At 39.8% G+C, this 13944-nt stretch overlaps 1 protein-coding gene and 1 long non-coding RNA gene across 2 annotated transcripts; one reads left to right on the top strand and one right to left on the bottom strand.

Moving 5' to 3' along the window:
- The first annotated feature begins 522 nt into the window (after positions 1-522).
- LOC140923340 (uncharacterized) lies at positions 523-2440 on the top strand. Its single transcript, XR_012164153.1, has 2 exons — positions 523-1543; positions 1645-2440. It is a non-coding gene; the product is annotated as an uncharacterized lncRNA (long non-coding RNA).
- Positions 2198-13546, bottom strand: LOC140923339 (uncharacterized). The gene is made up of 7 exons (XM_073373434.1): positions 13432-13546; positions 11060-11241; positions 10160-10312; positions 9569-9781; positions 8455-8507; positions 4034-4582; positions 2198-2982 (listed from the first exon to the last, which is right to left on the bottom strand). Exons 1-7 carry the CDS (start codon positions 13487-13489, stop codon positions 2877-2879), a joined length of 1314 nt encoding a protein of 437 aa, XP_073229535.1. The 5' UTR covers positions 13490-13546; the 3' UTR covers positions 2198-2876.
- Between the last annotated feature and the right edge of the window lie 398 nt (positions 13547-13944).

Raw genomic sequence — 13944 nt, 5'->3', positions numbered from 1 at the left:
TTTTAAAAAAGTAATTTTTTCAGCATTCTTTTTGACCAGATAAAATTCATCTCAAGCATTTTATGATTTTATAGGTTCACTGAAGTTTTTTCTTCATGTCAAATGCATTAACCATCCATACAACAGTATCTGGTCATTTGGTATTGTTTTTGCAATGGCATAGACGAATCTTTGTTTACACTTTTTGCCTCATTAACATATGCTTATCACTACAAATAAAAACTCTGAATGTTGAAAAGACATAACAGTTTCAGTTATCTCTGAAAATTTGAGCCCAATACACCGAATGGTTTCGGAGAAATTCTCTTCTACAAACTCGAAATTTTACAGGGAATGTATGGCTCATTATTAACTTTTTTGCCACCCAGCAATTTCTCAGTTTTTGATGGCTGATATTTCCTTCAATGTTGCTTGCAAAGAGCTGAAAATTGCACAAATTGCTGAACTTATCAGCTCTTTCAACTTTTGCATTTAGTTCATATATAAGGCCACGGCTCCTATGAGTTAAGTCGTATAAAATTCTCTTCTACGAACTCGAAATTTTACAGAGAATGTATGGCTCATTATTGACTTTTTTGCCACCCAGCAATTTCGCATTTTTTGATGGCTGATATTTCCTTCAATATTGCTTGCAAAGAGCTGAAAATTGCGCAAATTGCTCGACTTAATCAGCTCTTTCAACTTTTGCATTTAGTTTGTATATACGACCACGGCTTCTATGAGTTAAGTCGTATGCTAATGAGGAAAAACGTAAACAATGACGTCAGCAAAGACTCGCCTATAAGCTAAGAGTTTTACAAAGTTATTTCCCACCATATTCTTAAGCCATGCGTTTGCCTTAATTGCAGGGTTATTGAAACGGCTTTTGCACTCACATTGGGATAGGACGCTTGGGTACTAGACCACATTATCCTTATTGGGGAATACAAATTTATGTTAGTGGAATTTGTCCTAAAAAGGATTTTGCACCCAGTTATTTTGTAAGAAGCCTCATGCAAAGGGTCACTTTCGTACCTCGTTTATAATCAGATCATAAACAAAGTAGAATTTATAATCGTAAAAATAACCATACATTTTTTTGCTTTTGTACGATCTCATTCAATTCTACGAAACCATACACAACCAAAAAATAGCATCAAGTCAAGGAGACCAGGAAACGCGTTTGAAAAGGCGAACCTAGTTTAGAATCTATCATTTTCATCTAATTAAAATACGCTGTTTAACACCGCCCAAGAAGCATTTTTAACGCGGCCCGTAAATTCAGGCCGAAGGACAGGTTTAACTTACATTTACAGAGAAACAAAACGAAGTTTTTGATTGGATGAAAGTGGCGCCAGATTTTCCAGCCAGTCACATAGCGTAGAAGTGTAAACCAAAGCAATTAAGAAATCTGATAATCATTTTTCAATCTTTTTCACAAAACTGACGTAATGGAGTGGAACCTGAATACTTTTAATACTCCAACAACCGCGGGTGCCTCCCTGGCAACCGCTTGATAAAGGTTCGAAGTGAAGAAGTGAGGAGAAATGTTGGATCAATTTAGGTTTGTGGGAAACTGCCCACCTACCCCTCCCCTAACCCAACATTTTGCCCCAAGTGAGAAGTAAGTGTTAATGTTAACTTAGGGAAGGGGTAGGTGGGCAGTTTCCCAGAAACCTTTAAAGGGACAGGTTCACGGTTCAGTACATGCTCATCAATTAAATTACTTTTTTCGAATTTATTATTAATTCTATCGTTTAATAATCCCACTCACATGTATCTCAGCGTTCTCAGAGTGTATTTCAAAGTAGAAGTGTATTTCAGAGTGACCTGAATTTGCATGGAGGTGTACTAAAATCGAAGAAAAAACCAACACTGCTAACGTTGAATTTACTGTTGACCCGAAGGTTTTATTCCATGGTTAATGAATTTACAGCTGTTTGCGCATAAGTTGATCAAGTGACTACCAGGGAAGTGTGCAGATTGGTTCTTTGACAACATTATGACATGATCATATTGCTTGCACAGACGATACAGCTTGTTTAAGGAGAAAAAAACGTATTTTGATTAATGAGCATGCGCTGAACCGTGAAACCTTCCATTTAATACGGGGATTCCCAAATGCAGGTTTTAATTTGATGCAATATCAGGCAATCGAAATCAACTTCAAAGATCAACTGAAAACGCTTCAATTGTACAAAGAAAAGACAAGTAAATCTTTAGTTTTAAGGTATTTTTATTGACAGCCTTGCTGTACGCCCTGATTATTTTTATTCAAGGCACTATACTTCAAATTTGCCGTATCCATAATACGTATTTCAAACCGAGGGTAGATTGTCATTAATGAAAAAAGCTGTACATGTGGTATTAAGAGTAATTAAATTGCCATGGAAATAATTGTTTAAAACTTTCGTTTGTACATATACAGAGATCATTTGAAATAAATTTATGACAAAAAGTCTGAACGTTTTGACGTCCTTTGAGCGCCTTTAGTGTTGAGGCATCTTCAGATTCCGCGAAATAAATTAGTTATAGAACATAAAAACTCTGTGTGTTTTTTTAAAATGTGACTTTTTTTTTTACTGTAACGATTGAATTTCCTGAGGCACTGTTAATTATGCTGTACAGGGCGGTTGAACTTTCCACTCTACGGAGAAAATCGCGAGGTGGGAAAAACGCAATAAAAGCTTTTGAGCAATACTTTAAGCGAAGCGCTATTTGTAAGCTACTTGTTTCATTTTACATTTTTTAGTAGAAAATTTTAAATTCTTTTAAGATTAAGCTTTTGCCAATTTCGAAGAGAGGTGATACCGCCAATTATTTTGAGCTCAGTTCTGAGGTTACAAGGACAATTGAAAGCATACCGAAGATATATTTAATACACGCGTAAACAAATGTTAGCTGCAAATGTCCACCGCAGGAAAAAGATGATTGTTCCTCTCTTCATCTGTTAACGGTTCAATAGGTCGACGGCAAAGAATGTCTTTGTCTTTGTAGTACAACCTGTTGGAGAACAATTGATAACCAAAGTTATTCTCAAGAATGTTGTGAAGCTTAGGCTGAGTTCTTTGCTAAGTATCATTTGTTCCGGTGACAAGACAGGATAGAATACGGTCGAACTTTTACTAACGGCAACTTCGCTTGTCCCGGCTTGGCAGACAGTCAGGAAAAGGTTTGTTTATAGTGGAAGTGCTCTTAGATTACCAGATAGCTTACAGGCACAACACTCACATAATAATCAAATATAGTCAACTCCCTTTATAGAGGACGCTGTAAACACCTTGAGTTAGTGTCCTCATTATCGAGAGTCAGTAATAGCGGGAGTTTATTCCAGTCAAACATGTCTACTGTATTTTTGCTGGGACTTAGCTGCTGTCCGTATTATTGGGGTGTCCGTTATAGAGGGGTTTCCGCAAGGCAAGAGTTGACTGTATAAGCTTGACGGAGGATTTGGAATTGGGAAGAACAAGTAATAAATCCAGCTAGTGATTGGAGCGGGACTCGAACCCGGAACCACCGGAGTCCGACGCGCTAACCACTCGGCCATGCTGTCTCCGTAACAGTCTATCTATTCCTGCCCATTACAACCACGTATAGCCTGCAAACAAGCTCTCCTGGGCGCTCTGGCGGCGGGGCGGGAAAAGGAAGAGAGCTTGTAACTACGTCTCTGGAATTTGAATTCCACCTTCAATTCCCCTGTGGCTCCCCGTCGATTGAGCTGTCAGATTTCCGCCAATCAGCGCGAAGCGGAAACGAGTGCGAATGTAAACAAGCATTAAAAAACACCTGCCGAGCGTAATAACGTCATTACTAATGTCATCTCCGCCAATCAGCATTTCGCATAGACTTTTTTGATGCAGACATTCAAATTCCAAAGCTCTCCTTCCTTTTCCCACCCCGCCGCCAGAGCGCTCCAGAGAGCTTGCTCGCAGGCTAAACCACGTATACTTACACTTACCCTTGGGAATAAAAGTGTAATTGGTTTAGTATCCGCCCCCCCCCCGCCCTTTTTTGGATATTAGTCACTCGTTATAAACAGCTTCGACCAACGTACCTAAAATCATGGCCCTTTAGGCTCTTAAACTTTTCATGTTCCTGGTCCGCTATAGGCACCTTATTCCTCTCCAGTAACCAGCCCTCCTTTTCAAAAGGTCCTGGGTAAAATCCTCGTTTCTCTTCTTCAGTGCATTTCCTCCTTATCGGCTCTAACTTCCCAGTTTTTCTTGCTGGTGTATCAACGTTGGGGTTTGCAACGACTCCAAGTGAGGGAATTTCCTCTAGCGTAAGTCCTGCTCGCGAAAGCGAAAACTTTTTCGGAGAGTTTTTAAGAAGTCCTTCCAGCTTTGAAAGCTGGTTAGAGGCCCTAGGACCGCGGTCCTCGAGTTCAGTTTCAGGTAAACAACGATGCGTGCGAAAGACAATGTCGTCTACCACAATTTTTTCCCGCCACTGACGCGTAAATGACAATGCTGCGTCATTCTGTTCCTGCTCTTTTGTGTCGCCGGCCGCGTGAACAGAGAGCACTGGGTTCTTGTCGAAGAAGGGAGGTGGAACAGAGAGTAAATTCAGATCACTGTCACGATACTCCCATGGAAAGTTTTCCCTGCAGGGTGAAGAAAATAAAGACTTTTGCCTTCAAAGACGCTTAACCTTTGACATCTCCATCAAGTCCCGCCGCAAGCATGCATGCCACATGCAAGAAAAATACAAAACGACTGCAAGCTACATGCAAACCACGTGCAAGCTCGAAGTAGGAAATAAGATAACCAGGTAGGATGCTTTCTCATGACGTCAAGGGTCGCCATGTTGTAAGTAGATTTGTGGGAGTTACGCTTTTTTTAAGGGGGGGGGGGGTGGGGGGGAACCAGTGAAAACGCTTAATATTTTGCAATCGGGAATCGTGCTACACGATGGTTCCGGAAAGTGAAGTCCCAAAGAAGGCTGTTGGTATGTTGGTGACAGGGGCTGAAGTTTTCAAAAATCTAGGCCGACACCATCGAGTCCAAATTTCTCACAGTAGTCCGGTGGCTTAGTGCAAAATTTTGGCGAGATCTATACAGAGCGGACAAAAGCACCAAACTTTGCATGGTTGTAGCTTAGGGCATGTTAGTCAATATTAGGATCGGTGCCCACAGTTACCTCTTCAGGATTTGCAGCAACTGCTCGCTGAAGTTCTTCAACAACCTTCCATGATGGGTGCCCTGTGCTGAAAATTGCAATCCTTTTTTTTTGCCATTTTTTGATGAAAATCACATAAAAAGGGAAGTAGATGGAAAAAGAAACTGTATTAATACTATTATTATTGAAACCAATGACTAAAACAAGTCAACTTAATGATATAGCAACTATGATGTACCATGGTGGGTGGCCTGTGCTAAAAAAATATCAATTCCTTTTTTTTGCCATTATTTTGATGAAATTCACATGAAGGACATGGAAATAAGAAAGAAATTGTATTTTTGTTGAAACTAATGAAAAAAACATGCCAACTAAATGGAAAATCCAAGGAAGATGTTTTCAGACGCGTACTCAGTCCCAAACAGCCTTTCAAGGTGGCGGCTGTGTCTTTTCATGGACTGCAGGGGCGGATCTAGGGGGAGGGTGCAGGGGGAGAGATGACCTGACCGAGATGACCTGCGGTTTTCTAATACAACTGGTATTCTGCGAAAAAAAAACTATGTGGTTTATTGGTGTTGAAGTGGAGCAAGAGACGAGTGCACCCCCTCCTAAAAAAAATCCTGGATCCGCCCCTGGACTGTAAGTATCTCCTAGAATAAATTGCCGTTTTTTAGGGGAAATTGTGTACAATTCGAATCACGACAGGTTTAAGTGAATTTTAAGTTCTTCTTGGTGATAAATTTGTTATCGAAAGCCACATTTTTTCTTCACATTTTCTGCCGATTATGAATGACTATACTGAGTTTATTTTAGTACTGGTTAAAATTAATAATAGTAAAAATAGCTTCTTTCTATAGCGCTCATATCCTGAGCACATGGTGCTTTACAATGTTAAAGAGGAAAAAAATTATATCTCGAGCATGAAATAACATATATTAAAATCTATTTGCAATGCGCAAAGAATTCGTCTGTTTTAAAATTATTTTGGCTTTAAAGTTTATATATAATGATAATAAGTTATGCAAAAAACTAAATTTTCATTCTATAAGTATAGGTATATGATCTGCAGATATTAAAGACGTTTTACAAAAGTGTTGACTTACTCTCTAAAAACTGCGTAAAAAGATATGTTCTCAGTCCTTTCTTTCAACTGGCTAAAGATGGTGACTTACGCAAATCTAGCTAATGGTAGTAAGTTCCACAGTTTAGGGGCGCACACTGAAAAAGTCTTGTCCCCGTGAGTTTTCGAGGTTGTTCTAAGAGCTGCTGAGATGCGGACCACAAGTTCCTGGAAGGCCTTCGATAACTGTCCGCTAGATAGCTAGGTGGAAGGTTATTAAGTGATTTGAAAACTGACAAAATAAGTTTAAAAACAACATGATAACTAACAGGAAGCCAGTGAAAGTCAAATAAATGATGTGTTCGCAAAGTTTACGAGTCCGAGCAACGATCCTAGGGGCAGTGTTCTGAACATATTATTAAAAGTTCCTTCAAGTGCATTTTTCTACAACCATAGAGCAAGGAATTGCAATTAATAGTCTGTTTTAGATGTAATAAAAGCATGCACTGCAATTTCGCTAGACTCCCGTGTGAGACACTTTCTTATCTTTGATAAGTTCCTGAGTTGGTTAAACGATGTTCTGTAAAAAAATGCTGAGACGTGTGCGTCAAACAGCACGTTGTCATCAAATACTACTCCCAGGCTTTGTTGGTGGTGGTTCTTAGCCTTGCATTACCCATAATAACGTCGCTAAAGGGTGGATAAGTACGGTACATCGACAAGATAAGCATGATTTCAGTCTTATCATGATTGAGTTTAAACTCGTTTCTACACAACAAGATTGAAATCAGTTGGGATCGTTGTCATATTTACCTAGGGTGAGAATCGAAAAGAGTCGATCTGAGAAACCCAGTAATTTAACGGATCAATTATTTATGGAACACTCCTCGACAATTTTCTAGAATTCAAGAAGGAGGACTGTGCCGTCCTCTTGTAATTAAGTTTCATATTGAAATCACTACAGTAGTAAACACGTTACTGAAGTGCAAAGTGGCATCAATCCTGTCACCTTACGCCCAAGTTAGAAAAAGCAAACTAGAAAAGAGAAAAAAGAATACTGAAGCAGATCAGAAACAGCAAGTTGGAGATTGTGGCACCAAACGAGCTTGTAAGACTGACACTATAGTGGGACTGCAAAGTGTGTGCCTTTGTTTGTAACGAATACAGCTTAATATGAAGTTCAGCAAGTATAGAGAAATGTGTATCATTCTCCACTTCATTTGCTATGTACTCAGTGAGTTTAACAAATGCTCTTGATTTATTTAATTTCTCGTCTTTCTCGGCCTTCCAAGCTGCTCCGCTTTTCTTCTTGCGTTCCTCTGACATGTATCCCTATTTCGCACGTCAGCCTTTTTGGTATATTTTCAAGGAACGTTCTATAAATTAATGCTTGTACCGTTTAAACCAGTGGGCTTCTCAAATCTTCTTTTGTTGATTCTTGGCAAATATAACAACGATCCCAGTTAATATCCATCCTGGTGTGTAGAAACATCTCAGCTTCAGAAACCTTTAACTAACCAGTAAGTTAATAAACTCAGTATAGTCATTCAAAATCGGCATAAAATATGAAGCGAAAATGTGGCTTTCGATAACAAATTTATCACCAAGAAGAGCTTAAAACTTCACTTAAACCTGTCGTGATTCAAATTGTGCACAATTTCCCCTAAAAAACGGCAATATATTCTAGCAGATACTTACAGTCCATGAAAAGACACCTTCAAGCCGCCATCTTAAAAGGCTATTTGAGACTGGGTACGCGTCTGAAAACATTTTCCTTGGATTTTCCATTTAGTTGACTTGTTTTTGTCATTGATTTCAATAATAATACAATTTATTTTTTTTATTTTCTTGTTTTTCATGTGATTTTCATCAAAATAATGGCAAAAAAAAAATTTTAGCACAGGATACCCACCATGGTATATCATAATTGCTACATCATTAAGTTGACTTGTTTTAGTCATTGGTTTCAATAATAATAGTATTTATACAGTTTCTTTTTCCATCTACCTCCCTTTTTACGTGATTTTCATCAAAAAATGGCAAAAAACAAGTGATTGCAATTGTCAGCACAGGGCACCCATCATGGAAGGTTGTTGAAGAACTTCAGCGAGCAGTTGCTGCAAATCCTGACGAGGTAGTTGTGGGCACCGATCCTAATATTGACTAACACGCCCTAAGCTACAACCATGCAAAGTTTGGTGCTTTTGTCCGCTCTGTATAGATCTGAGCCTTTAGCCACCTGACTACAGCAAATAAGAGGAGCAAAGAAGCTTTAACTACATGACTTGTGTGCTTACCTATCTACTGTAGGCTTCAAAATGTTGGCGTGCAAAATATTTTCTTTCCATGGCTGAGAAGAAAAGAGAGGAAAAGACATGTTAATCCGTTGTCGAAATTTGAATTTAAATTTTAACTAGTAATACTATCATTGGTTGTCTTTACACTAGGCTGTTAAGTAAGACTTAAGAGCTGCTAAGTTTTACTTAACTAAAAAATACGTGTGAAGGCCTAACAAAAATCTCATTCCGACAAGTAACCTTACTTTGCATTCCATTAAAGTCGGAAAGTTGAAACGATTCAAGAAAGTTTTAAGTGACTTGAAAACCATCCTTAAAACCGACTTAGCGAACTTGCGGTTTCCAAAGCTTTGAGAAAGGCGAAGCATGTCAATCAATCTTAATTATTTTGCGTGGGAAACTAGGCTTAAGTAAACCTGAAGTAAAAAAGATAGGTTATGTGTGAAGCTTTCTTTTACTTGAAGAATTTACAATTTACTTGTCTTGAAATATTTCTTAGCTTATTTAGGTTCTAGTGTGAGGTCCTCTCCCTTTCATCCCACCACCAGTCCATAAATGCAAATGTACATCAAGGTTTGAAATAAGCGCTCAACCACTCGCCAAATGCGGGCTTCTTAACCTGATAATGCATTCATCAAAACGTTGCTGTAGTTTTGATTTAGCTTTTCCTTTTGTAAAGGCGAGACAGGACCAGCATATTAATTTCTTAACACTCATAACTTATTCCACATCAAAAGAAAGTGTGAAAAAGGCAAGGACTCCCCAAAATCTTCGAGTTTATTGAAACTCTTGAGATATATTCGTGAAATTGCGAAACAGAATGGGAGAGGAAGAAGACGACAAACTTTGTGTGACAGGCGTGACAATAATTTTGTTTTAAAAAACTTTCCGCCAATCTTCACCCTCTTTTTAACAGATCTTATTGTAAAAGACCAGAAAGCATTAATGGGAAGTAAAAATCACAACAAAACGCGCAAGTAATAACCATGTCAAGTTGTCAAACACCAGCGTTTTGCCGTCCTCTTCTTTCTGCCGTCCTGTTACCTAAACTCACTATTACTACGATTAGGCCTGTTGGGTAAATTGTGGTCCAGGTAGCGGACAATTGTCGTACCTTATTAAGTTCGTCCACCCGAGCTGAGTCAGGTTTCTTAGGGTGTACGTTTGAGACCATCGAGGTCTTTTTTCCAGGGAATATAAATCCTTTATTAGTTCTCCAGAGTGCTTTGGAGTCTGTAAGTTCTCGTTTCTTTACAGTCTCTGGGTGAATGGGGAGAACTGTAGTAGAGTTGTATAAAGGGCAGTAGGTAAAACGTCTATCTTTTTCCTACGAAAGGAATAAGTAAAATTAGCTTATTCAAGCGACAATACCAAGTTTAAACCTTGCGAGCCGAAGTAGCCAGAGCCCAAACTTCTGGACTAGTCAAACTTATTTTCTCTCGTTAAACTGCCTTTTTCGAGTGCGAGCATATGTTTTTTTTTTCTATAGAATGTGGTGAATATTACGCACGCTGTGATTGGCCGTTGCCCATGATTTATTTAAGTACAGACATATGGATGACGACAAAGGTAATCAAGAAATAGGTGGTAATGATCGAAGACAGGAGAAAAACGCGGAAAAAATCAACCGGCGCCAAGAACGGATAACCAAGCAACATATAGTGATGGAAGGGTAGCGCACAACGGGTGTCAATTAATTACATACCCTGGCTAGGACTTCTCTTAGCTTTTCTTTGGCCAGTTCAGTAGAGTTCAGGGTCTGTATGCTGTAGTTATGCGCAGTGTATTGATGAAGATCAGTCATGTCTACAGCAATAGTGTGCGGTCTTCTTTTAGGTTCTGTTGTACGAGTCCTCATCTAAAGTAAAAAGAATTTGACAAGATAGGTCATTACAATCCGCAATACCAGACTTAACAGAATCAAACGCAAGTCCAAATATTGTAGAATGTTCCAGGTGCTCAGATAGTAGGGACGTCGCGAAAACAAGCTTAGCGAAAATAAGACGAGCGGTATCTGGGGAAGGAGGCACGCGCTTAATTACTGATGGGATAAAAGCGATATCACGTGGTTTCTCATGGGGCAAACAAGTGATAAATTTTTCCAATACTAGAAATCGAGGTCGAGTTTGTTTATTCTTGACAACAGAAAATGGACAACTTTTTATATTAAAGACGATAATGGCAAATTATGCTTGAGAGTGACCATTTTTACTTGTTTGGATGCAGTAGCGACTGTAGATGTCCTTACAGCAAGCAATAATGACGTCAATTTTGTCGAAACTCAAACCGTACATTTTGCATGACTATTTACTCGTCGTTTCATTTTAAGAGAATAAACAAAGTCGACCGCGATTTCTCGCATTGGCAAATGTTATCTTTTGTTTGCAATCTGAAATACCACGTGACATACTTTTATCCCATCAATCCTAGCGCGCGTGTAAAGATGGCGGGTATCGTGAATAAGGTCTATTCCGTGTTCAGATACACCACCATCCACCTTCTCTCTCCCCAGTCCCAGCTCGTCAACTACGCCTGACAAATTAACAAACGTACCGATAAAAATGTTTTTTTTTTATCAGTAATGTTAAATATTTGTTTTACTTACAATATTCTCTTTGACGAAGTCATGTTTAACCAGTTGACCCTCTCTTTCCTTAAGAAGTGCAACATAATCAGTGTTGTAAAGGGACAAGGGTGTCCACGGCCGAGTTGTCTTGGGTCTAGGGTCCTCCAGCCGGTTGCCTGTACCAGCCTCTTCTATTTCGGATCCATTACTGGACTCTAGTTCTAGACGGCAAAAAAAAAGCGATATTTGTCAACGCTCTGTTATACTGTTTAAACAGTTTTGGAATGGTATGGTACGGTGGCTTATACAAGCACATTTAAATATACTACATATAGCACAACCACAATTCACGGAAAATAGAAACAGAACGAAATAGAACGAGTGCTCACGGCAATATACCGAGAAATCACGGAAACCCAACGAGTAATCAGGAAAAACACCGAAAAGTCACGAAAACAAAAAGTCAACTCGAAGCGAAACACTATAAGAGCTCACAGTAAAACCAACCAAGAAATCACAGCAACACAAGGAGAGATCGCGGCAAAACATTGAGAACTCACGGAAACGCAACGAGTAATCCCGAAAAAACACCGAAAAATCACGAAAACACAAAAAATAACTCTGAACTTTAATACGGCAACACAACGACAGCTCACAGCAAAACCAACCAAGAAATCACAGCAACACAAGGAAAGCTCACGCCAAAATACTGAGAACTCAAGTAAGTGAAATAATTTGTCAGTGTCAGCAGCGAAGTGGGAAAAGGATACAGCAAGGACAAACAGATTTTAACAAGGTGCGCAGGCCGTTGGAAATGTCCTGAAAAAAAATTCAGGAAGATTAAGAAGGAAAAGACACCACCACACACCAGCATCATGCAGCGCAGGGAAACGGAAGAACTATACGGAGGGTTACTTGCTAAAGTGTAAAAGAAAAGTACAGAATGAGCCACTTCAGACCTAGTCTGCTCTACAGCTGTTTTTAGTGTCGTCACGCAACGCTCCTCGGGAGGAGCGTTGCGTGACGGCACTAAAAACGGCTGTGTAGCAGACTACCTCAGACCTTAACAGGTTCTTTGAGTGTAGTTCTAAATAAGTAGAAATCAGAGACTTTAAGTGATGACCGGGCAACTCTGTCACTCTGAAGATGAAAGACCTCTTCGCAGCCCAAGAAGGATGGAGAAAAACAGAGAGAGATGAAATCTGGAAAGCAGGATGCAAAATAATAAAGTGAGTAACAAGGTCGTATAGCAAGGAAAATTAGAACAAGAGCAGTTTAAATGAGATCTTTCGTGCCCACACGTTCCCGGGCCTGGCCATCTTTCTTGTAATAAGCCGCGCGTCGGCCACCGGCCGTGACACCTGGCGTTGAATAGCCTTCGAACTGCAGACGTATTTCCGGTCGTCGGAGGGAGAGAAGCGACGACTGGAAATACGTCTGAAGTTCGCAGGCTAGCGGTTGAAAGGAAAGATTCCTTTTGAGGAGGTTGTTAGATGCTTCTTATTTTTATCCTTCCCATTACACTTCGCGGTCTCTGTTTGCAACAATATAACGAGAACTAGAAACGAGAGCGACCTGTAAGTGTTTTATGTGCTAAAAGTCACTACTGGTGGCCCATCTCTTATGACTGATTACATGATTCTTCCAAGTAGAGGTTTTATAACACACATGCTCCTTAGAAGAATTACACATGATGTTATAAAGGTATGACCACAAATCTACTAGTAGAGACATGCTTACATGTGTCTTTAACCAGGGTTTACTCTAGAAATTGGCCAATGAGGGTCAAATGGAACCCTTTCTGTGATTTTAGGGGGCCCTTTTTCAAGAAAGGGATCGAAGGTTTATTGACTCTTTGCCGCCATTTTGGAAAATTCTGTGCAACTGAAAAAGCCTGGGCTCGAATTACTGCAGAATCTCGGATGTTTGTCTGGTGAAATAATGACTCTAACGAAGAAGAGAAAGGCAATTGATACAGTAAGAGGCTATAGAAGTTCAAAGTAAGTTTATAGAGCGGCCGTCAAATCAGTGTTGTTGTCAGTGATGTTTTCCAATACTTAAAAAAAATAGTACTTATCCTTGGGTCTTTTTTTACGCCCCATTTGACGCGCCAAGGAAAATTTTATGCGGCATTTTGTTCCAAACTGCGGAAATCCCGCAAGGTCGCGCTCTAGAATAAACCTTGTTTGACCATGATAATAACTTATATCACGACTCTGAGAAACTGTGAAAAAAGAAAATTACTTCCAAGAAAGCCCAGCTTAAGCGTGTTTTTCACTTCCTTTCTTTCGCTTTTGCAAGGTGACTGAATGGCCGCGAGAAGTGCAGCAGCCCCAGTTTTGCTCCTCATCGACTTCTGTAAACGCCATTAGAAATGCAAAACTACTGCTCGAGATCCACAAGTCACCTACCTCCAAAATCCTCTGCAGTCAGTGGCACTCCAAACTCTCGACTCATAGACACAATCATGTCAGCTGAAGGAAATAAGTCGTTACGAGTCACCTCTCGGAGTTTCGTGACTCTTAAGATCTGCAAGAAATATGTGGCGATGACTACAACAACACTGACTATAAACTTGTTCCCAGCGTCATCTTAAGAGAGAGGGCCTTAAGGGGCCGCATTAAGGGGTGTTTAGAGAGTAAAGTAATTGACGTAATTTAGTAAATTTAAACCAGGTCTGTGCTCTAGCAGATCCCGGTGGCCCCTGGCGCCCAACTTTTGCTCCTGGGCGACTAGAAAATCTCAGATTTTTCATACCAATCATCTGCTGGGCACTCTAGATTTTACAGGTTCAGAGCACTAGGCTAAACACTGTAGTGTAAAGGATATCATCACCACAAACTGAGGTCATGTCAGCAAGAATTCAGGCATTTTTGAACCAGCATAATTTTTATCCGGATTCGTGTGGACGGTAGTCTCTTTTA

The sequence above is a fragment of the Porites lutea genome, chromosome 13 (genome assembly GCF_958299795.1).
Source record: "Porites lutea chromosome 13, jaPorLute2.1, whole genome shotgun sequence".
NCBI classification, from domain to species: Eukaryota; Metazoa; Cnidaria; class Anthozoa; order Scleractinia; family Poritidae; genus Porites; species Porites lutea.
This window is presented reverse-complemented; position numbering and strand designations above follow the sequence as displayed.

What these genes read in the sequence shown, in the direction of transcription:
- LOC140923339 (XM_073373434.1), bottom strand. Translation starts at nt 13,489, where the DNA reads ATGATTGTGTCTATGAGTCGAGAGTTTGGAGTGCCACTGACTGCAGAG. An exon ending in GACTGCAGAGGATTTTGGAG is followed by an intron (nt 11,242 to 13,431) that starts GTAGGTGACTTG and finishes TTTGCCGTCTAG; the next exon opens with AACTAGAGTCCAGTAATGGA. An exon ending in ACTTCGTCAAAGAGAATATT is followed by an intron (nt 10,313 to 11,059) that starts GTAAGTAAAACA and finishes TTTTTACTTTAG; the next exon opens with ATGAGGACTCGTACAACAGA.